Here is a 24,001-nt window from a genome sequence, read left to right on the forward strand (position 1 = left end):
GTCTCCCTCTCTTTGCCCCACCCTTGCTCACACTCTGTCTCTGTTAGTCTCTCTCTCTCTCAAAAATAACATTTTTTTTAATTTTTTTTTCCAACGTTTATTTATTTTTAAGACAGAGAGAGACAGAGCATGAATGGGGAGGGGCAGAGAGAGAGGGAGACACAGAATCGGAAACAGGCTCCAGGCTCTGAGCCATCAGCCCAGAGCCTGACGCAGGGCTCGAACTCCCGGACCGCGAGATCGTGACCTGGCTGAAGTCGGACGCTTAACCGACTGCGCCACCCAGGCGCCCCTCAAAAATAAACATTTAAAAACAATTTTTTTAACTAAAAAAAAAAAAAAAATTGTTCTAGTTCGGATTACCACTTCTAATCAAGATGAAATAACAAAACCAGATTTACTCTACTACCTGAAATAACTAAAAACTAGGAAAATACATTAAACAGTTTTCACACAATGGCCATCAGGAAGGCCACAGAGTGATGCCTAGGTGAGTGGAAACTAAAGAGGTGAGCTCTAGGACTGCTCCAGCTCATTGCTAGAGTTTCCCAGGCCATAGATCGGCACAACTCAGAGTCATCCAAGGTAAGGATACGGACTGGGAGTCCAGGAAGACAAAGACGGCTGGCTGCAGTTTTTAAGTCACATTGCTAGGGAGGAGAGATCTGCAGAGAGAAAGAGCTCCAGAGATCTACAGTCTCTTCTGGGTCTTTAGCGCATACAGATGGCATTATATATGAGGAAACCACCAAAAGCCAAGTTAAGTACTTCTCAAAAGGGATCAACCCCAGAGTCTAAATAAGGGCTGTAATATTTAGTGTTCTCAATGCCTAGTGAATTCCTAATATTTCTCAGATGGGTTATTACCTCAGTAGTGAGGCCCAAGTAGCCTTAGACTTTCATTTTCAAATGTGGTACCCTACTTCTATTTCAATATAGTACCTTTTCAATTAATTCATTAAAAACTTAGTTCCTTAGTCTCACCAAACACATTTCATGTGCTCAACAGCTACCATACTAGACAGTACAAGTTTATTAAAAATGTCCATCATCACAAATAAGTTCTGCCTTAGTTTAAAAGGTGCTCTGTTCCTAATTAATAACATTTAAAGCTAGATCTAAAAGAAGCAATCCATTTCCAAGTAATATAACTTTGTCCCAGAACAAAATAAAAAATATTTGTTAAACTACAAAAATATCCAGCACCCAAAAAGTAAAACAAGTAGAAGTCCAATAAAATTTTCCAGGCAAATAAAGAAGCAATAGTATACAATCCATAATGAGGAACAAATAATCAACATAAACATGTTTAAAGGAAAGCTTATACACTTTAAAAAAGGACAAGGAGATATTAAAAAAGAACAAATTAGTAGGCACTACAGAGGAACAGAATTGAAGACAGAGCAATATAAATTATCCAAAAATTTTAAACAGAGGGGGAAAAAAGAGGCAGGGGATCAGGGTGGGGGGAATGAGCAGAGCTTCAGTGAGCTATGGAAGAACTTCAAGAGGCCTAATAAATGTGTAACCTGAATTACTCTACGTGAAGAGAGAAGCAGAGACAGAAAATATGAGAAAATATTTGTAAAAAAATTTCCAAATATGATGGAATCTATACACCCACATTCAAGAAAGTCAACAAACCCACATCATAAGCAGCAAGAAACCACAAGGCATATAACAATCAAATTGCTTAAAAGCAATGACAGAAATTTGTAAAAGCAAAGATACTGACACATAACTATATTATTTGAAAGCAATGTAGTCAAAAGCTATGGGAAGTGGGTAAAATTATTAATTTTGGATTACTTGTTTTCATACATATTGATAAAATATATATGCACATGTAAATATATCATACCAAGTATGGCTAAAGATCATAAATACACTTTAAAGGACCAAAGCATTGCTAAATACAGGTTAAATTAGCACTTGCAAATTTTCCATGTTTGCTCAGGATGACTCTTTGTCTGACTTTTTACTAGGAGTAGTATTCTTAGAAAGTAATCAATTTATTTTTTAAATTTGTAGGTAATAAAGGTCATTACTCTTAATGACCTAATAAGACATTTTAGAAAACAGTATTCCTTTATAGTGAAGAAAAAGAAAAATATTAAATTTCCAGTTATTTTGTAATATAATGTCTATACTTTCCCATGATCAATAGGAAATAGCAATAACTGAACTTCAGTACTCTTGCCCACTTCTCCTTCTTTCATTTAATTAATTATTCATTTTTTTCTTCGTCATGCACAAGGAACAATTTCAAGGCTATGATACAAAAAAAGTCTATAAAATCAAATTTTCAAAAAAGTTTAGCTGTAACAAGATATGGCAGACATTTTCAAATAAGAACAAATGTTATTTATAAAATTATAATAGTATTTGAACATTTTATTGTTTAACTTAATAAAAAGGAAAGAATTATACAGTATTATGTACATACTTGTGTGGCTGCAGTGACTAAAACCAAGAAAGAATCTTTTCTACCTTATTTTCTCATAGCGATCACATCCATTCACATGGTTTAACTTACCATCTATGGATGGTAACAACTCCCAAACCTCTTCAACCCAGTTTTTTTCTAAGCTTAGAAATTACAAAATAAGCTTTGTATTTCCCACTGATACATGGACATCAGCTTTTTTCTGAGATACTCCTAAGTTCCCAGCTATAGTACTTAGGTACTCCCTTCTAATGCATACAGATAGAAACATACTTACATTTATATTAGAATGCAAACATTCTTAAATTTCATTTACTTTTTAAACAGCGTAAGTAAGACCCTAATATTGAGGGGCAGGGTACAGGTCTTGCTTACTCTTACAGCCTGAGGACTTACACATAGAAGGTGTTCAATCAATTCACTCACTGATTTCGTTCTCAGGATTTCTGAGAGGCAATCAAACTATCTACAGGCAATCAAACTACAGTTGATCTGCATTCTGCCATCAAAACTGCTTATATTTTAATATAATACAAACCTGTGTTTTAATAACCTGTATACTGTTCAAAGCCATCATCTTAGAATACAGGCAGGAAGCCTAGGGGATAATTTCTCTCTGCTTTCTTCACTATTATAATAATAAGGTCACCAATCAAGTCTACCTACTTCATTTTCATCTCCTGACCATTCATTCTTCCTGAGATCTAGTAAATATTTATTATTTAGAATCCTGTTATCCAACCTAATAGCCTGCAAATCACCTATTATAAAAAAGCCCTACGGTTTATTGTGAAAAAATTCCATCAATGGCTTCCCAAGGCTTGTCAACATTTCCAACTGTCCATTCTGTCAATTCTCCACACAACACACACCACAGCAAAAGAACTATGGGTGCTAGAAGGCAGCGCACATACACTTTGTCTCCTTTATCAGCTTCTTTCTCATGCTTGAAAATGTAAAGACATACTGACCTTTCTATTGATGAAATGGTTGCTGAGTGAGTAGATGCAGTAAAATAAAGTTACAAAACATAATAAAAATTTTATATAATGTAACATAAAGTTAAAGAAAAATTTTAATACTTAAATCTGACTTGCCTGACACTCTGTCAAGAACTTCTGACAATGTTGTTGAGACTGGCAAATGAAGTGTACGGAACTTATGCCCTGCTCCATACATTGGATGTTGGATGACATGGCTTGTAGCATTAATTCTACCTTTATACAGCTGAAAATTCAAAAGAAATCAAGAAGTGATTTTTTGGAAACATGTATCATTACAAAACAATTTCAAAAGTTTTTCTAAAAGAATAAAAAGTGTAAATACACAAAATAAAGAGTATTTTATATTTTTGAAAGTATGGTACATTTGAAGGGTGCCTGGGTAGCTCAGTCAGTTAAGCATCCAACTTTGGCTCAGGTCATGATCTTGTGGTTCGTAGGTTTGAGCCCCACATCAGGCTCTGTGCTGACAGCTTGAAGCTTGGAGCCTGCGTTGAATTCTGTGTCTCCCTCTCTCTCCGTCCCTCCCCCACTCATGCTTTCTCTTTCTCTCTCTCTCTCTCTCTTCTCTCTCTCTCTCTCCCTCTCCCTCAAAAAGCAGCATTAAAAATTTTTTTTTTTAGGGCGTCTGGGTGGCGCAGTCGGTTAAGCGTCCGACTTCAGCCAGGTCACGATCTTGCAGTCCGTGAGTTCGAGCCCCGCGTCAGGCTCTGGGCTGATGGCTCGGAGCCTGGAGCCTGTTTCCGATTCTGTGTCTCCCTCTCTCTCTGCCCCTCCCCCGTTCATGCTCTGTCTCTCTCTGTCCCAAAAATAAATAAACGTTAAAAAAAAAAAAATTAAAAAAAAAAAATTTTTTTTTTAAATGTGGTACATTTGACATCTGATTTGTTGCTCAACTTTTGTATTAGCACCACTGTACCTAATAATCTGTCACTCTTTCCCCCAACCAAATTATACTTTTCATGGTAGTGCATAATTAGGCTATTTATCACAAGAAGGGTTATCCAAAAAAGACTTGTAAGTCCTATCATTAAGTACCAAGGTTGTTCTAGTTTCAGTTTGCTATTTTAGAAATTAGGATGTAGAGGTAATTGCAGATTCTGATATGAAATTATAAAATATCTTTATACACAGCTAATATTAAGATTTAACTGTTAAAATACTCACTGGACAGGGAGACTGAAGAAACATTGTCACTTTCTCATCCTCCAGCATCAATTGCAAAAACAATCTACGTATAAACCCTGAAATGTTCCCTGATGTTGGAAGGTTCCCTCTTTGAGGAGACGTTTGAAAAAGTTCACAGAGGACCTGGCAAGTAAAGAGATTTAAAAGTTAAGTGCACTATTTATCTGCAGCTGTGTACTTTCAAGAAAAAAAAAAAAAGATTATCCCCAGAGAAAATTTCTGTGGATAAACTACTACTACAGGGTTTTCACATAAATACCTGGTGTAACCAACTTACTTTCAACTTGAGTCAATATCAATGTGCTTACAATGCAATAAAAATTATGAAAAAAGGGTATTAAAAATATCAAACAAAGCCTTAACAAGAAGCTGAGAGATGATAATTAAGCCAGAAAGCAGTAAGACACAAAAGTTTCAGGCTACCCAGAGGTACAAACCAGATTTTCAAATTCTCATATCCATGACCTTGGTTAAAATTGATAATTTAGACATTTCCTTTAATTAGGCATATTAAGCAGATCAAGTTTGGCAATAATTAAATACTTTAGACACTCAAGTATCTTGCTATCCTTCTCAATAAAGTTAAATCATTCAGTATTTCTTGAAAATTACCTTAACTGTCTCTAGATAAAGGTCAAAACAGCTAGAAAGGAGCAGAATCTGGCAAAAATCAACTAGAATCGTCCTTATAATAATTCTAGCTTTCAAGATTTTTGTCCCCATGGACTTAAAACAATAAAATCATCTCTCATATTTTTAGTGAGATGTCAAGAGTTTCCTATCTGAAATCTACCCTAATGTCTGCTTCATTAGAAGCAAACTAAAAGTCATAGCAAGCCAGTTACAACAAAATACAATACTCCACTGCAGATGAGATGACACCTTCAAGTGGTCAATCGTCTTTCAGCAGCCCGTATTGTTCTTCTGGTTTGTCTTCTTTATGGGGGGCAGGGGGAGATGAGTTTAAAAATAGGAATGTATGATCTACAGCTAGAATCGTTGTGAATTTGCCCATTATCTCATCAAAAGGAATATGTGACAGTTGAGAGGAAGAGGGAAGATATATCAAGACTTTATTTTAATTACAGTTTCAATTTAGATCTCTAAATGGACCGTAACCCAATCTTCATTATCACCTGTAATACATACCCCTTTCTCAACTAATTTCATTAGTGTTATTTAACATTGTATTAAAATAATAAGATGCCTAAAACTTAAGCCGGTATTTCTAATCTTACCTGAGCCATCAGTTTTTGATTATGAGGGTGGCATGAAATGCACTGCAGGAAGAATGCAACAGTGGCGTTCTCAATAGCTGTCCTCTGTTGAGTAGTCAATCCTGTTGGAGCAGCTGAAGAAAGAGAGGCCGGTCTTGCACTAGTCTGTTGTTGTGCACCTAAATTATGTCCTCCAGAAGCGGACCCAGAATGACACAATAAAAACAGAAGTGCTGTCCACAGTGGATTGACCTCAGACCCACCGAGCCAGTCTTTCATAACATGGCTACTGCCAACTTCTGTCAAAAACCTAAGAATGGGAGCAACCAGGTCTGCTGTGATAGGCATCTTATTACATTGTTGTGCAACATGATGCCGCCTGAGCTTGTCCTGGGAAGTATCTATTGACTGAGCAATGCTTTCTGAGTAAGAAATGTGACTGAAGCAGAAACTAGCCAGACTCCTCACAAGAAGAGATGGCAAACCTGAGTCCAATAATTGTTTGATAGCTTCTGGAGATTGAGAAGAGGATGCAAGGGTTGCCAAATGTGATTCAGTTAGTGCAAGAGGCGCTTGTGCATTTTTAGAGTCATCTGTTAAGGATGAAGTAAGATCTTGCTTTTTGCTATCATCAGTCATGGACAGTCTGTGGTGACACTGCACTGGAGGAGGGGTAATTCCCATCCAGCCCATGAGCAAAAAAATAATTTGGGTGATATGACACATTGAGCAAAGTAGACTGTCAACAGCTTTCTTCAAAACCATATTGCAGGGAAGAGACATGGACCAATTAAAAAGTAACCTAGGGGAATAAAAGACACCAGGTTAATATTATATATGTATCTTTAGAAAGACCTCATTTTTCCAATAGTAATATTAGAAATCAACGTACACTGTATAAAATCATGACATCTATAAAAGTATATGTTTTATTTGACATAGAATACTATAAGATTTCATGATGACTGCTTTGATATACATTATTTAGGTATTTAGGTAGATGAAGGTAGATTAGACTTGTAAAACCAGTACAGAAAATCAAGAGATCTGTATTTAAATGTATCTACCGCTCTATGTGTGACCTCAAAAAAGTTACATAAAGAAACACTGGAGTTGTGCCTGGGTGGCTCAGTCAGTTAAGTGTCCAACTCTTGATTTCAGCTCAGGCCATGATCTCATGGTTCCTGAGTTTCAGCCCAGCATCAGGCTCTGCATTGACAAGGTGGAACCTGCTTGGGATTCTCTCTCTCCCTCTGCCCCTCCACATTTGCGCAGTCTCTCAAAATAAATAAATAAACTTAAAGAAAGAAAGAAACATTGAAAAATTACACAAAAGAGATGTTCAGATTGAATTTGACATGATTGATGGCTTAAAATTCACATTTGCAAATCAAAAACTATTAGTAAGTTTCATTAATAAGTCGTGGGTTATGCCAATTGAGAAGACCAAATATGAAAATGACAGACTAAAAAGGACAAAAGGCCAGTCTTTTATTAGGTCATGGAACTCCTCAGAAATAAATATGATATTCTGTTATAGACTTAGCAATTACAGGCACTAAGTTCAGCAAAGCCCTAAGTATGATACAGAAATGTGGGTAAGCGGAAACTGCCAAAAGAACAATCCTATCAGATAACTAGAAAGTAGTAAAAACAACTAACCATAAAAACTCTCTAAAGCAGTAAGTCTTTCAAAATTTCCAATTATACTTTTACTCCTTAAATAGCTGTACATTAAGGATAAAAAAAACAATCTGGGGGTGCCTGGGTGACTCAGTCGGTTAAGCGTCCCACTCTTTTTTTTTTTTTTTTTAATTTTTTTTTTCAACGTTTATTTATTTTTGGGACAGAGAGAGACAGAGCATGAACGGGGAAGGGGCAGAGAGAGGGAGACACAGAATCGGAAACAGGCTCCAGGCTCTGAGCCATCAGCCCAGAGCCTGACGCGGGGCTCGAACTCACGGACCGCGAGATCGTGACCTGGCTGAAGTCGGACGCTTAACCGACTGCGCCACCCAGGCGCCCCAGGCGTCCCACTCTTGATTTCGGCTCAGGTCATGATCTCACAGTTGTGGGACTGGGCCCCGTGTTGGGCTCCATGCTGGGGATGGAACCTGCTTGAGATTTGCTCTCTTCCTTGTCCCTCCCCCGTTGGCATGTGCACAAGCCCAATAAAAAAGTCTGGTGGGTAAATTTGCAAAAAAGAATAAATACTATGACCTGTAGGAACACATACATTAAACACTCCAATTTTAGGTGGGAGAAAGCAAAGCAATGACACTAATATTTCTTCTTAGTGGAGATAAATCTAATTAAATTTGTAAGCACCTAATTTCAAAATTATACATGATTCTATGTAACTACTACTTTCAAAGTATTATTACTATCCAAACAAGCATATAAAATACCATTTCATCAAGTGAAAACCTGTAACAATCTGCTAACGGAAAAAAAAGGATTTCAAAAATCGTACTTACTCAAAGAGGTCTCGGTCCAGCAGCGCTGGTAAATCGTACTCTACAAGCAGTTCATAACTGTGCCACAGAATTGCTGCTACACAGTGCAAATGAGAAGGAGATGGCATGAGAAGACCATACTCTACTGTCGAAGAGTTAGGGCACATGTAGCTCATCCTGCCACTTCTCCTCATAGCAGCCACTCTTGCAGAATCACTGACCCATTTTAACAAGGCCTGAATTCTTAAAAGAAAATGAATTCAAATAACCAATTATACCACAACTGACATTTAATATGGATAAATACCACCATTTCAAGTAAGCACTGCATTTATGAGAGTCACATACTAATGTTCTTGGTACTTTTAATCTAAACTAGGAAGGAAAAGGAACTTATGTAGCAAAACTGACATAGTAGTTCTACTTCTCCAATAACCTTACTAATCTTAACTGATGAAAATGTTTGAAATAACATATGATAACATATAATTCTGCAAATAAACATTGGGTAATTTCTTAACTCACTTACCAAAAAAACCCTATAAATATCTGGACTTACAGGATACAAAACTTAACAAATTCATGGTCTCCTGTAAATTTTCTTTCATCTTATAACAAATCCACATAACCCAGAATAGTAATCTGGGGCTAACTCTTTATCGTGCAACACAGCATGTCTTACTCCCCTGGCCCCCAACCATTAAATACTACTAGCAGTCACCCACCCCCCTGCACTCTGACAACAGAATATAGCCCCAACGTAAGTACTTTTTCTCAAGTGTCACCCTACCCTTAATACCCTGGAGTTGGGGGAATACTGAGAACAACATTTAAAAAAAAATTTTTTTTAAGTTTATTATTTTTGAGAGAGAGCATGAGCAGGGGAGAAGAAAAGAGAGAGAGAGAGAGAGAGAGGGAGAGAGAGACAGAGACAGAGAGAGACAGAGAGAGAGAGAGAGAGACAGAGAGAGAGAATCTGGAGGAGGCTCTACAGAGTCACTGCAGGGGTCTGAACTCATGAAACTGTGAGATCGTGACCTGAGCTGAAATCAAGAGTCAGACACTTAACTGACTGAGCCACCCAGGCACCCAGAGAATAACATCTTTTTTTTTTTAATTTTTTTTTAAACGTTTATTATTTTTGAGACAGAGCATGAACGGGGGAGGGGCAGAGCGAGAGGGAGACACAGAATCGGAAGCAGGTTCCAGGCTCTGAGCCGTCAGCACAGAGCCCGACGCGGGGCTCGAACTCAGGAACCACGAGATGGTGACCTGAGCCGAAGTCGGACGCTCAAACAACTGAGCCACCCAGGCGCCCCATAGAATAACATCTTTTAAAGCAATATGGCTTTGGAGTTTATAAGATTCTTTGCTTCAGGTTACAAGAAATGGAGGTAGTAAGGTATATAATACTACTTAAACCCCTTCTCTGCTCTGAACAAGACCCCTTATTTTACTGTTTTTTTAATATATATTTTTAAAGTTTTATTTATTTATTTTGAGAGAGAGAGAGAGAGGGAGAGAGGGAGGGAAGGGCAGAGAGAGGGAGAGAGGGAGGGAAGGGCAGGTCCCGCACTGTGGGCACAAAGCAACGTGGAGCTCAAACTCACGAACCATGAGATCATGACCTGAGACGAAACCAAGAGTCAGATGCTTAAGCAACTGAACCACCCAGTTGCCCCGGACAAGACCCTTTAAATTTCATATGATAGGAAATAAATATAAGTCAGAAAAAGAGAAAGCAGATGAGGTAATTGGGAAAGAGTAAGATTTTCTCAGTGTGCGGAAGCCAGTAATTTTGTTATTATGTCAGTTCTAAAACATTTATGTTTTAAAAAGTATTATGCAGTGAGAACAATTTTATTTAGGGTAATTTTCCTACGACAAAAAAAAAACAAAAACAAAAAACAAAGAACTATTAAAGAATTAAAAAATTGTAAGCTATCTTAAGAAAGTTGTTCTAGAAAAATATTTAAAATTAATTTTTTATGGGGCGGCCTGGGTGGCTAAGTGCGTTAGGCATCTGATTTCAGCTCAGGTGATGGTCTCACAGTTCGTGGGTTCAAGCCCTACGTCGGGCTCTATGCTAATAGCTCAGAGTCTGGAGCCTGCTTCAGATTGTGTCTCCCTCTCTCTCTCTCTGCCTTTCCCCTGCTCGCTCTCTGTCTCTCTCTCAAAATAAATAAGCATTAAAAAAATAAAATTAATTTTTTAATTCTTTTTTACCTCATTAGCCATTATAATTTGAATTTGGCACAATTTATTCTACCAAAAAATATTCCAGGGGTGCCTAAGTGGCTCAGCGAGTTTAGCATCCAACTTCAGCTCAGGTCATGATCTCACAGTATGTGGGTTCGAGCCCCACGTCAGGCTCTGTGCTGACAGCTCAGAGCCTGGAGGCTGCTTCCGATTGTGTCTCCCTCTCTCTGTGCCTCTCCCCCACTAACACTTTCTCTCTCAAAAAGAAACATTAAAAAAAAATTCCAAAAAATTCCAATCTATTTTTAAATATAATAATCATATTATGTGAAGCAAAAAGCTTTATAGAAAAGAATTCAGCTTATTTAATATCTTGAAGTTACCATGCTGGAAATAAATTTACTTCATTAAATGCCATTTGAACATTCTTCATCGGAGAGTATGAAAGCAACTAACCTAAAATAAGTTACAGCTTATTACATTATCAGTGATTAAAGTATCAAAATTTACTAGGCACCTGCCACGCCTGACACTACCCCAAATCCCCAAGTCTGACCTATGTAAATTGTCCCTTGTGAGTGACAGTATTCTGTCTCCCCAATACAAGGCAAAAAGCTGGATTCAATGAACTTGGACACTCTAGTATCTAGCACAGTGCCACGCACACAGCAACTATTCAGTAAAAAGCAATAAAATGAGTAAGTACCCGCAAAATTAATGATTTGTTAATAACTTATAAACAAACTAACAAAATATCAAATGATTTTCTTGAATATTAACCAAAATATTAAAGGATAGCATTAACTCAGAAAATAGTAAAGATTAATTGTTTATGGAGTCACACATTCTATAAATGGTATTCTGGTATTGATATATGATAATATAAAACATGAGAATGACAAATCATCACCCAAAATTTGTCAACAAAAACGTGTCTCAAAAATACTTGGGAAGTTCTTCTCAATGTGGAGGTAGAAGACATCAAAGAAAAGGTACATTAGTAAAACCCATCCAAAATTACCTATACGTAAACCATCACTAAATATTTAGGTGAGATATTCAAATATTATTTACTTTGTATGACAACATTTCACCTTGCAGTAGGAAGGAGATAGAAGGTAGAGAGCTAATGAAAAGCTGTCAATGAATATTACAAATAATAAGTAATAAAAAAAACATTACTTTTGTCAAAATAGTCTAGGTGCCTAATATGGACACAATATTCTAATATTCATACACAGTAGTAAATGCTACCTAAGATTGTATGATTTGACAGCACCACAACTTAACAAAGATCTCCTAACAACATGGTTCACATAAAAACATGTAATATTTTGGGGCGCCTGAGTGGCTCAGTCACTTAAACGTCTGGCTCTTGATTTCGATTCATGTCATGATCTCATCGTTTGTGCAACTGAGCCCGGCATTGGGCTCTGTGTTGACAGCGTGGAACCTGCTTAGGATTCTCTCTCTCCCTCTCTCTGCCCCTTCCTCACTTGTGCTCTCTCTTGAAGTAAATAAACATTTCAAACACTGTAATATTTTATTCCATTCCATTTGTCCAAAGTAATACTGATTATAATTCTATTTCCATTCAAATTTGCTTAAGATATGTCCAAATACATAAAAATTGATGTTTAATGTTCACAAAGTTTCTAGAAGTTATATCATGTAAAGCATACAGGTATATGTCCAATATAATCAACAGTCTTGACTTTTACGAAACAACCTAAGGAGAAAGTATTAGAAGTAACGTTCACTATCACATAACTGTGTGTAAGTGTGTCCTTAAATAATAAACAGTGATTTCACTGTCCATGAGTTCAAGCCCTGCATCGGGCTCTGTGCTGACAGCATGGAGCCTGCTTGGGATTCTCTGTCTCCCTGTCTCTCTGTCTCACCCCTGCTCTCTCTCTCTCTCTCTCTCTCTCTCTCTCTCAAAATAAATAAATATTAAAAAATTAATTAATTTTAAAAAAGGAAAAAAAGAAACAGAACAAAACAAAAAAACAAGATCAACATATACCTGTCTTTTGTTCCAGGATCCTGAGTTGTTCCAAGCTGGTAAAGAATATCTATCGTAGAATCGGAAGAGAGTCCATTCAGTCTTCCAAAAAGTAAAGGGCTGTTTAGATCTTGCAATAAAGAACCAAAAGAAAGTTTGCTAAATAAGCAAATGGTATAGGAACATTTGCTCAATTTAATTTTAAATTGTTAATTAAAAATTACACTTCCATAAATTACAGCAACAACAAAAAAAAAAAACTCCAAGGACATTGAAGCCATAATGGAAATTAATTTCAGAAACAGATTTCATCACAAAGTGAATAAGTAACTGTCACTGTTTTGCAGATAGGTAAAAATTAAAATATCAAAGATAACGGTGGTCACCTGTAGGATCACTGCCTGATGCTGCACAGTTTCTCAGGAGAATGTCTATGAGCTTCAGGCCAATTCTCGTGGACTGCAGTCCTATCTTTACAAGCACAACCTCAATGTTGGGTGAGTGCATCCCACAGTACGGGGACATCAGTAAGGCAGCACAAGTCTGCAGCAGATTAGCAGTAGGTGCAGCTGCACTTGCCATCATTCCTTCCAGATCACTTATGTGAGTAAGGCAATGATGCAATAACCGTAACCAGCCGATACTGAAAAAGACAACACAAAGCAGCTTACGTGGTAAATTCAAGTGGCTCAGATTATTTCTGGGGTAAAACAAAACTGAAAAATCAGCATGTTGTGTCTCATAAATAACACAAATCTTCATTTAAAAAATGCTAGAACATGAAGAAGGACTTAAACACAGTTAAGTTTCCTCCATAGTGTAACAAATAAAAATACTTAACCACTAACAGCATTTAGGAACTACTTGCCTTTTGTTCAACCAGTCAAAAAACGTTTTTGTATTTTTTTAAAATAGGCTCCACGTGCAATGTGGAGCTTGAATTCATGACCCTAAGATCAAGGATCACATGCTCTCCTGACTGAACCAGCCAGGTGCCCAGTCAGAAAATTTTTTTATATATACACATATATGTTTAAATATAAAATGCATAGGATTATAGCCTTATGAAACTATAAAGTCTTGGCAGCTTGAGAATAAAAAAACCCAAATTTTCTTATCAGGCAAAACTTTCAATAGAACCAGTGTATAACATTTTCAACTAACAAATTTTACCAGATAAATGTGAATTAAAGGACATATTCAGGTCCTTGTTTATTTGGTCAATTTGTATGGCTCAAATCTAACCTTTCCACTAACTGCCATTTAGGAATTATCATACAAGACTAGGTCTCTGTCTATATGGTCAATTTGTATGGCTCAGATGTATCCTGGTGACAGGCATGTGGAAATTCATATATTAGACTCTGATCCAAAGAACAGAAATCCATACCCACAGATACTACACATTGTACATACCTCAAGAATTAAACACACATAAATTTCAATTTTAACCAGCCTCCAAGTTCTGGTTCTAAAGAATCATTATCTCTATTACATCTAATAAAATTACAGCGCTGTATAAACTACCTATGGAACAAAGGACTTCCTAAGCCCTAAAACAGAAACCATAGAATAAATAATTTCATAAAAAGTTCAGAAAGCTTTTTTAAGAATCAGACATAAGGGGTGCCTGGGTGGCTCAGCTGGTTGAGTATCTGACTTTAGCTTAGGTCATGATCTCACGGTTCATGGACTCAAGCCCCACATGAGCTCCCTGCTGTCACTGTGGAGTCTGCTTCAGATCCTCTGTCCCCATCTCTCTGCCCCTTCACTGCTCACACACGCTCGCACTCTCTCTCAAAAATAAATAAAACATTGGGAATGCAAGCTGGTGCAGCCACTCTGGAAAACAGTACGGAGGTTCCTCAAAAAACTAAAAATAGAACTACCCTACGACCCAGCAATTGCACTACTAAGCATTTATCCAAGGGATACAGGTGTGCTGTTTCAAAATGACACATGCACCCCAACATTTATAGCAGCACTATCAACAATAGCCAAAGTATGGAAGGAGCCGAAATGTCCATCGATCTATGAATGGATAAAGGGTGTGGTGTATATATATACAATGGAGTTATTACTCGGCAATCAAAATGAGTGAAATCTTGCCATTTGCAACTACATGGATGGAACTGGAGGGTATTATGCTAAGTGAAATTAGTCATTCGGAGAAAGACAAAAATCATATGACTTCATTCATATGAGGACTTTAAGAGACAAAACAGATGAACATAAGGGAAGGGAAACAAAGTAACATAAGAACAGGGAGGGGGACAAAACAGAAGAGACTCATAAATATGGAGAATAAACAGAGGGTTGCTGGAGGGGTTGTGGGAGGGGGGATGGGCTAAATGGGTAAGGGGTACTAAAGAATCTACTCTTGAAACCACTGTTGCACTATATGCTAACTAATTTGGATGTAAATTTTAAAAAATAAAAAATAATATTAAAAAGTAAAAATAAGTAAATAAATAAATAAATCATTAAAAAAAAAGAATGAGAAATAAAACATACCTTGTTTTGGATACCTGATCTTCAGATGGAAGAAAGGGATTATTAACTGTTGCCGAAGAAGTGGTACCAAAAGCAGTGAGGCCCAGTAATTTAATTTGTGACAGGCCTAATGTGCTGGCATCTCGGGGGCGATGAAGTCTAAGGCAGACAGCAGAAGCTACTTCAGCTTTTACCAGCTGAATTTTTATGTAGGTGAGGCCGCTGGTGACGACAGGAGTGGACAAAGGGAGCATGTTTACCCCATCTGCACTCACTTCAACGGACACAGAGGACGGGCAGGCTGGAGGAAGAGAAGAGTGAAAACTTATTAAAGAAAATGTGAACTAGACTTCATGGTTTAGCAGAAATCCCAGTAAAAGAGCAGCTTTCAGTTATATTATGAACTTGCAAACAGATAATTTATATGCCACGTCATACTTTGTCACTGACTTCCACCAGGACTGATTTTGGAGCTATTTTCCAACATAAGATATGAGATCTACAATATAAAAAAATAGTATTTTAAAAATTGTAACATTCCCCTAAATAAAATAACTGAAGATATGTAATCCACATTTACATAACTTGAGTCTCTGCAAGAAAAAAACTGCCAAATTGGCAATTACTACTCTATTATTTCTATTACTCAGAATTATCACCCACAATGTGGGACATTTGATTAATATGTTAACGGCTTAGGGTTGTAAGTAATTTGGAAAAGAATAATATACCAAAAACAAAGTGCTTTGGGGCACCTGGGTGGCTCAGTTGGTTAAGTTTAAGACTTCATCTCAGGTCATGATCTCACGGTTCGTGTGTTCAAGCCCCAGATGAGCTCTGTGTTGACAGCTCAGAGCCTGGAGCCTGCTTCCGATTCTGTGTCTCCTTCCCTCTCTGACCCCCCCGCTCATACTCTGTCTCTCTCTCTCTCTCTAAAAATAAACAAACATTTAAAAATCACCATTTTTTTTTTATTATTAGAGCAAGAGCATGTGAATGGGGAGAGGGGCAGAGGGAGAGAATCCCAAGCAGGCTCTATCCTTGGCACAGAGCCCAATGTGGGGCTCAATCCCAGGACACTGGGATCACGACCCGATCCAAAATCAAGAGTTGGTTACTCAACCAACTGAGCCACCCAGGCGCCCCAAAATCACTATGCTTATACTGAAAGAATCTGGGATCAAAAATGCAAAATAGTATTTCAGATTCCTTTATGAATACTTGGAAGAGTTCTTTTTCCTCTTAATGTAAAACTTGTTTCCTAAAAACTCTTCTCAATTATTTACACCTTGCAAAGTGAAAACAAAATATATTCAATGAAAAAGCACCAAATGAATGATACTCAATATAGTACAAATTTAAAAAATCACACTCAAATATTAAAAATATTAAATATTACAGTCAAGTTATTAAAATAAAAAATTGTGTACATGTAATTATCTTACAATGGGGAGGGGGGGGACAACACATAAATCCAAGCTAATTTCCCACTGCAGGACTGGCACTGAGGATGGGGCTAGAGAAAGTACACCTGCTATCTACAGGTGTGTAAACTAACTCATTTCAAGTTAATGCTATAGCTTAATAAATTTGGGGAGAAAGGCAAGGAAAAATTATATATAACTGAAATAGGTTGGTTTGGATTTCATGAAACATTCCATTTGTTTAAGGGGAATAGCTATGTCAATTCATTTCATGGGAAATGATTTGGTGGTAATGTTGAATATTACACAAAAAACTTCAAAATTAAGCAATATGGGAATCATACCTAAATGTATCACTGTTTACTAAATATTTTCTCTCATTTTTAAGTGTTCCTACATTACAGTTTATTTTCATACACGTTTCTTTACAAAAAATACTACTCACTCGCAAGAGATGCAAGGTGAGGCTGGATATGTATCTCTTTAAGAAGCACTGCTGCAGGAAGGTGAATAGTGAGGTCGCACCAAGCCTCCTCCGGCAGGAAGATGTAGGACCACGCGGCAGAGCGAGCCCTCCTGTGAGGAGGCGTGGCCTGTAAAAGCACCTCAGCTGGTTGGGCAGTTGGACTGCTAGATGTAATTGTACCTACAGAAGATATTATAAAAATCATAAAAATTCTGTAAAAGAACCCAAATAAACCATCAAGAACTATCTAATCACTGAACCAGAAAAATTAGCTAAAATCATAAACATCTGATGCTACAAACATATTTATTAGTGTGTTAACACGATTTGTCACAGTATTTACAAAATATCAAGACACCCAGTCAACCTGCAAGGTGATAAGTTCATTATTAATTGTTGCCTAATTTCTTTATATTCACACGTCAAATGAAAACTAAGGTAATAACAAATCTAGCACAATAAACTGGGAAAAGGAGTACCCACCTAAAACGGAAGCTTCTTAAAATAACTCAAAATAAGATGGAACAAGTTCTTTAAACTGATTAACATTTATGGTGAAAACAGACACAAAAATCTGCTATTTCGTTTCACAAAAGGTGTTATTATTTAACTCGGAAATACAAACAAATGAGATCATTAAAATGGGAGCTATTAAAAACTTCCTTCTAACCAACAGACTGTTTCAAAAACCACTACCTTTAAAATCACTTGTTTGGTGATATTATCACATGATCAACTTACTTCAAGAACTATTTCTGCTTCATACCAGCTAATAAAATATGTAAGTTCATATCAATAAGATTTAGTAATTCTTTTCTTACCCAGGGGTGCAAAGTTATGGATCCCTTCTGCATTATCAGGCTCAGAAGCTAGTATTCTTGTTTTCAAAGTGCTGTCAACAGCTTTATTGGGACCAGAATCAAGAAACTTCATAATAGTTGATACCATACTTCTTGCAGTGTTTACAATAGCCCTTGTACTAGTAACCATATTGTTGCAAATGAGCTGAACTCCACCTAATTTACAAAGAACACCAAATGAAAATAAGACAGTGTGACATTCAGTCATCTTTCACAGAAGACTACAAAAATGACAACATACATTGTCAAATGCGTACACTTAAATGACAATTTGTAGAATTTATCTTACCCATATCATGGAATGCTTTCAAGGCGTCACTGGTATCCAATACTCTCAAAATAAACCACAGTAATGGTTCAGATAACTGGCAAGTAGCGAGAGAGCCCTAAAGAAAACCACATGTGTACTGTGACTTTGTAACAGTGATTATTAACTTCCTGTAATTAGGACAATTAACATATTAACTGTAATATTCTTTATAGTTAAGTATTCTAAAATTATAGCCTTAATCTAAATCACAAATTTAACATATCTGCCAAAAGACCTAAGAAATCTTACTGAATCAACAAGGAAGTATAGCTTTTTTTCTGAACTGAGAGTATTTAAAAAAAAAAAAAAAAAAAATTTTTTTTTTTCAACGTTATTCATTTTTGGGACAGAGAGAGACAGAGCATGAACGGGGGAGGGGCAGAGAGAGAAGGAGACACAGAATCGGAAACAGGCTCCAGGCTCCGAGCCATCAGCCCAGAGCCTGACGCGGGGCTCGAACTCACAGACCGCGAGATCGTGACCTGGCTGAAGTCGGACGCTTAACCGACTGCGCCACCCAGGCGCCCCTGAGAGTATTTTTTAAATTAAGCATCTGTCTTTATCTAGTATTATCATTTTCGACCTTAATGTGCATTGATTTTGTTTTCCATTAGACACTAATTTCATTTAAAAACTGATTCTTCTCAAATATCTTTCCATTAATGGAGAAATATGTGCATATATATATGCAATGACAATTTAAGAAAATGGTGATTCACACTGACATACAAAATACTCCTTAAGAAAGTACATTTTAAAACCTGCATTTGAAAAAATGCAGTAAATGGACTAGAAGTTAAAAGCATCACACTGGTTCCTACAATTTCATTTTATAAGAAGGAAAATCAAAAAGCAGTAATATTCGAACCGATTTTTCTTTTAAAATTACCCAAATCCTTCTTGGCTGAAAGAAAACTAAACAAACATGCATCATAGCTTGAAAAAACAGTCGCATTAAACTTTTGTATGTAACATCTACAGAGAGCATTTTGGTATTCCACGATGCTATTTCTAGGGAAAAGAAAACTTCTTCTTGAGATAACAGGAAAACAACCTAAAAGTTAAGATTATGTTTAATGTTTTATTCTTAGATCACTGTGATTTTTCACAACATGGACTCAAAAAACTACATTCAAACTTTATTTAATAGTCTATAGGTCTTTACTTGATGCTGCTGCTCTTTTTCCAATATATGAATCCTCTGTCTTTGTCCTATAAATACTTCTCTGTCCCCATTGCCAGAAACTATTTAAATTACTGAAATAGTTGCCAGATTGAACTTACTTGTCTGCCCATATATCCACAGGCCATGTAAGTTAAAATTGGCTGCAGCATCATGTGGACCGTAGAAGCCTTTTTACTGAGGGTTGTCAGTATGGTAAACAATCCATCCCCAACTGAGATAGCATCTAACCCACCATGAAAGTTTTCATGTTTGGTGAGATGTAATCCACTTGCCCCTAGTTTAAATAAAAAGATTACACATTTTTAAAATACAGTATATACTTAAAAACCAGTAATAATTAAAATAGAAAAGTCATTTGTCCTGAAACCACTGAAGGATGGGTACATAACAGCTACATATATGTATATTGTATGTGTATAAAACACATGTGTGTATACATATACGAGAGATTGGGATATTCATCATAGCATTCAGTAAAGCATGTTTTTGGCCATCTTCTTACATGAGATACCTCTATTGTTGGTAACAATAAAAAGAAGTTGCTCTGTTATATGACTGAGGAATATCATCTTACATATCAGCCATATACCAAGAAGAAAGGAAATGGAGAGAAAATATGTGGTATTGTTACATAACTATGCTTCAAGACATCGAATTAAAAAAAGATAGGATGGTTGTTTCCCATACACAAAGAAAGAAAAAACAGAATGGAATCAATGGGATTAATTTTGTCACAGTTTACAGAAGTACAATATATCAGCTTTCAAACAGGTAGAAAAGTTAAGCAACAATACAGAAATTTTACACTGATGTATGTGTCATAGAAACTGTTCCACTTTGGATACAATTTTACACCTCACATTTTTTAAAAAGTGGGAATCAATAAGGTTCCCTAATATAAAATTTGATGTGAAATTCTTCATCTTTAACACATCAGAGATGTGTGATTAAAGTATGGTGCCTGACCAGTGAGACTGATTTTTTTCTTAATATAACAAATTACAAATTATTTGATTAGCATATTATGGTATTTAAAAATTCACACTTAAAATTCTTCATCATTTCTATTTCACTTATTGATAGAAGGAAGCCACTTTCTAGAAGTTTCCACTTACAGCTTGCTAAGAAGTTTGCAATGAAGTAGCCTTACACTATAAAGTAATAAAAAATCAATTTATATGTTGCTAAAACAAAGAGATACAATACCAAAAACAAGCATAAGATTAAACATTCTCAATACGTACCAATTATCATCGCCATGGCACTGCTATTACACAGGCCCAGAGCAGACAAAATCTGGCTCATAATCTGTTGGTTGGCTAACACTAAGTCAGCAACATATGCAGGTGATCCTTGAACACTACTACTGCTTCCATTACCATCTTTGCCTCCGGAGACTTTTTCCTCATCTGAAACACTGTCTGTAGTATTGGTGGTCACAGAAACTCTTGCACTGTATTCTCTATTGCCCGAAAGAGGCAGCTGTACTAGAATGTTAACCAGTTTTAACAAATCAAACATGAGTTGATCTCTTGTCATTTCGCCACAAACTGCTTTTGCATCGCCTGGACGAATAAGGTTGGCAAAGAGTCCCCCAAAGCATGCTCGAGCACCCACCGAGCTATCTGATCCACTTCGAGACATCACTTTGTCTGAGCAAGTGATATAGTGGTGCACTAAAAAGGTGACAGACTCTATTACAGCAGAAATAGTACTAACTGAAACAACTTCAAAATTCTGCTCCAGGGTAAATTCTAAGAGCTTTACTTGGGCATCAAGAGGACCTTGGCCTGTCTGGAAAGCACCCCTGCAGAAAAAGAGAGATGATTAAAAATTAATCCATCTTAAATTTTTTTTTTCAACGTTTATTTATTTTTGGGACAGAGAGAGACAGAGCATGAATGGGGGAGGGGCAGAGAGAGAGGGAGACACAGAATCGGAAACAGGCTCCAGGCTCTGAGCCATCAGCCCAGAGCCTGACGCGGGGCTCGAACTCACGGACCGCGAGATTGTGACCTGGCTGAAGTCGGACGCTTAACCGACTGCGCCACCCAGGCGCCCCAATCCATCTTAAATTTTTAAAAAAGTAACCACCACAATACAAGAGAGCTAACACAGTAATTAAACTCTTGGTTTTCACTGTTTCATTTTGTAGCAAATGGTTTCCATTCTTCCTGAGTCATTCTAACTGTCTTCCATTTGACACAAAATCAAAAATGACTTCCCTTCCAATAGAAAACTAAAGGACAAGTAATCAAACAGGTGGTTTTGAAGCTACGGACTAAAATATTTGAGTATCACATGGAATAAGCTCTGGTTTTTCATATCTTCAAATGGTGCTATTTTAAACATTTTCTACTAATTATGATTTTCAAAACTTGAAATTCAGTCAACTAATTCTTACACATCAAAGTTAAATGCTCTCAAGTTCTGCTTATGCCTAAGATATAAAAATCTGGAGAAAATACTGCCCCCAAATTTACGAGAAAAAGGTAAAACTAACTATAAAGTCACATAAACCCATTACAGAGCTGGAAATCCAGGAAAGATAGGCACCTCCAACGAGACAGAATAAGAGCCTGACTTTCCTATGGCAGAACTTGAGAACAGACACTGGCAACATACAAATGAGTAAGAATTCAGCTAATATATTTAACAAACGGCTAAATTCTGGTGTATGCAACGGTGATAACACAGAACCCTTGACGTTCAAACCCATTCACAGACACCCAACCTTACAAACCCCCTACGGCACACTTTGCCCATGTATCTATTCCATTTAGCTGTTCCTGAGTTATATACATTATAATAAATCAGTAAATGTTAAGCGTTTTACCTGGGTTCTATGTATCATTTTTACAAACTACCAAAACTGAGGAGTGTGCTGTGAGAACCCCTGAATTTGCACCCAAATCTGACAGAAGTGCGGCAACTTGCAACTGTGCGCTCTGAAGTGAGGGCAATGTTATGGTACTGAGTAGCTAAACCTGTGAGTCTGACACTAACTTTGGATAGTGTTAGAATAGGATTGAGGTGTAGGACAAAGCTTCATGTCAGTTTTCTGAAAATATCAAAAATAATGATAAACTTCTAGCCAGAATGACATAAATAAATAACAATTACCAATATCAGAAACGAAAATAGGAATCGAACTAGAGCCCATCAACATTAAGAGGATAATAAGGAAATAATACAAATAATTCGACAACATAGATGAAATGAACAAATTCTGTCAAGATGCAAACTGCCAAATCTCACTCAAGAAGAAACAGAAAACCTGAATCATCTTTCACTATAAAATAAATTGAAAACGTTTTCTCCAAGAAAACTCCAGACTCAGCATGCCTCAGTGGTGAGTACTGTCGAATCTTTAAGTAATCAATTTTACACAACTCCTTTCAAAAACAGAAAAGGGATCGTTTGTTTTATAAGTCCAGCATTAACTTGTATAAAAAACAGGCACTTTCATAAAAACCAGACATTGTAAGAAAAATGCAAACATTCCTCATAAAGATAGATTCAAAAATCAACAAAATGTTAACTAATTTAATTTAAGCAAGACATGAAAAGGATAATATATCATGACCAAGTGAGCAGTGAGTCTATGCTGGGAACACACAGTGATCAACACTTTTTTAAAAAAAATCAATGTAATTCACCATATTTACAGACTACACAGGAAACAACATGATATTTCAAAAGATATAGAGAAAGCATTCCACAAAATCCAAGGGTAACACATGATTTTTTTAAGTCTTAGCAAATTAAGAACACAAAAAACCTCAAATTGCTATCAGACATCTACAAAGGAAGCTATAGCTAGTAACATTTCTACTTGTGAAAGACTACCAATAACAGTAAGAAAAAACAAAGATGGCCAATTTCATCATTTCAACTGATCATACTGAAGGTACTTAACCAGGGCATTGGGAGAGGGGAAAGGGAAGGGCAGGGCAGGGGCTGCGGATTAAGACATACATACTGGAAAGGAAGGAAATAAGGCTGTTTTTGCTCAGTGACTACATGACTGGGTACAAAAAAAAAATCCAAAGAGGCTATGTAACTCTTCCTAAATTGATCCGTAGACCAATGCATTCTCAATCAAAATCCAGCAGGGTTTTGTTTTATTTCAGGTAGTATAGACGAGAATCATAAACTTATTCTAAAATTTATGTGGAAAAGCAAAGGAACCAGAATAGCCAAAACAATTCTGAAAAAAGAACAAAGTTGGAAAACCAGCACTACCAGATTTCAAGAAACTGTGGAGGGACCAAGGCAATACAGTATTAGAAAAGTATAGATGCAAACGTCAATTCTACAGAAGAGAGTCCAGATAGTGCAAAACGTGTACAGTCAATGGATTTTGAAAAGCAAAGAAAATTCAATGAAAAAAAGCAGAGCCTGTACAACAAATGACAGAGGAACAAATGGACATCCACAGGCAAAAACAAACAAAAACAAAAAACAAAAAAACTGTGACCCAAATGCAACATAAATGTAAAAACTAAATTTCTAGAAGAAAACATAGCAGATCATGTGTAGGACCCATGGTTTAGGCAAGGATTTTTTCTTTTTTTTAGGACATAAAAAATATATAAAGGAAAAACTTGACAAGACTTCATGAAAATAGAAAACTTATTTTCTGAAGGATACTGTTAAGAAAATGAAAATATCATCCACAGGCCAATAGAAAGGAATCTGCAAAAACACCCAATAAAATTGAATGCCTTCTTTATATTAAGACTCTGTA

The 24,001-nt window shown here is 36.6% G+C and overlaps 1 protein-coding gene across 1 annotated transcript in view; it reads right to left on the minus strand.

Moving 5' to 3' along the window:
• Positions 1-24,001, minus strand: part of BIRC6 (baculoviral IAP repeat containing 6) — a 226,416-nt gene that overhangs the window by 77,639 nt on the left and 124,776 nt on the right. The window contains 12 exon segments of the mRNA XM_032592785.1: positions 3,544-3,673; positions 4,615-4,758; positions 5,874-6,654; positions 8,330-8,551; positions 12,534-12,642; positions 12,899-13,155; positions 15,027-15,306; positions 16,875-17,075; positions 17,717-17,911; positions 18,045-18,141; positions 19,350-19,525; positions 20,496-21,058. Of these exon segments, the coding sequence (XP_032448676.1) occupies positions 3,544-3,673; positions 4,615-4,758; positions 5,874-6,654; positions 8,330-8,551; positions 12,534-12,642; positions 12,899-13,155; positions 15,027-15,306; positions 16,875-17,075; positions 17,717-17,911; positions 18,045-18,141; positions 19,350-19,525; positions 20,496-21,058 (3,155 nt within the window).

The sequence above is a fragment of the Lynx canadensis genome, chromosome A3 (genome assembly GCF_007474595.2).
Source record: "Lynx canadensis isolate LIC74 chromosome A3, mLynCan4.pri.v2, whole genome shotgun sequence".
NCBI lineage: Eukaryota > Metazoa > Chordata > Mammalia > Carnivora > Felidae > Lynx > Lynx canadensis.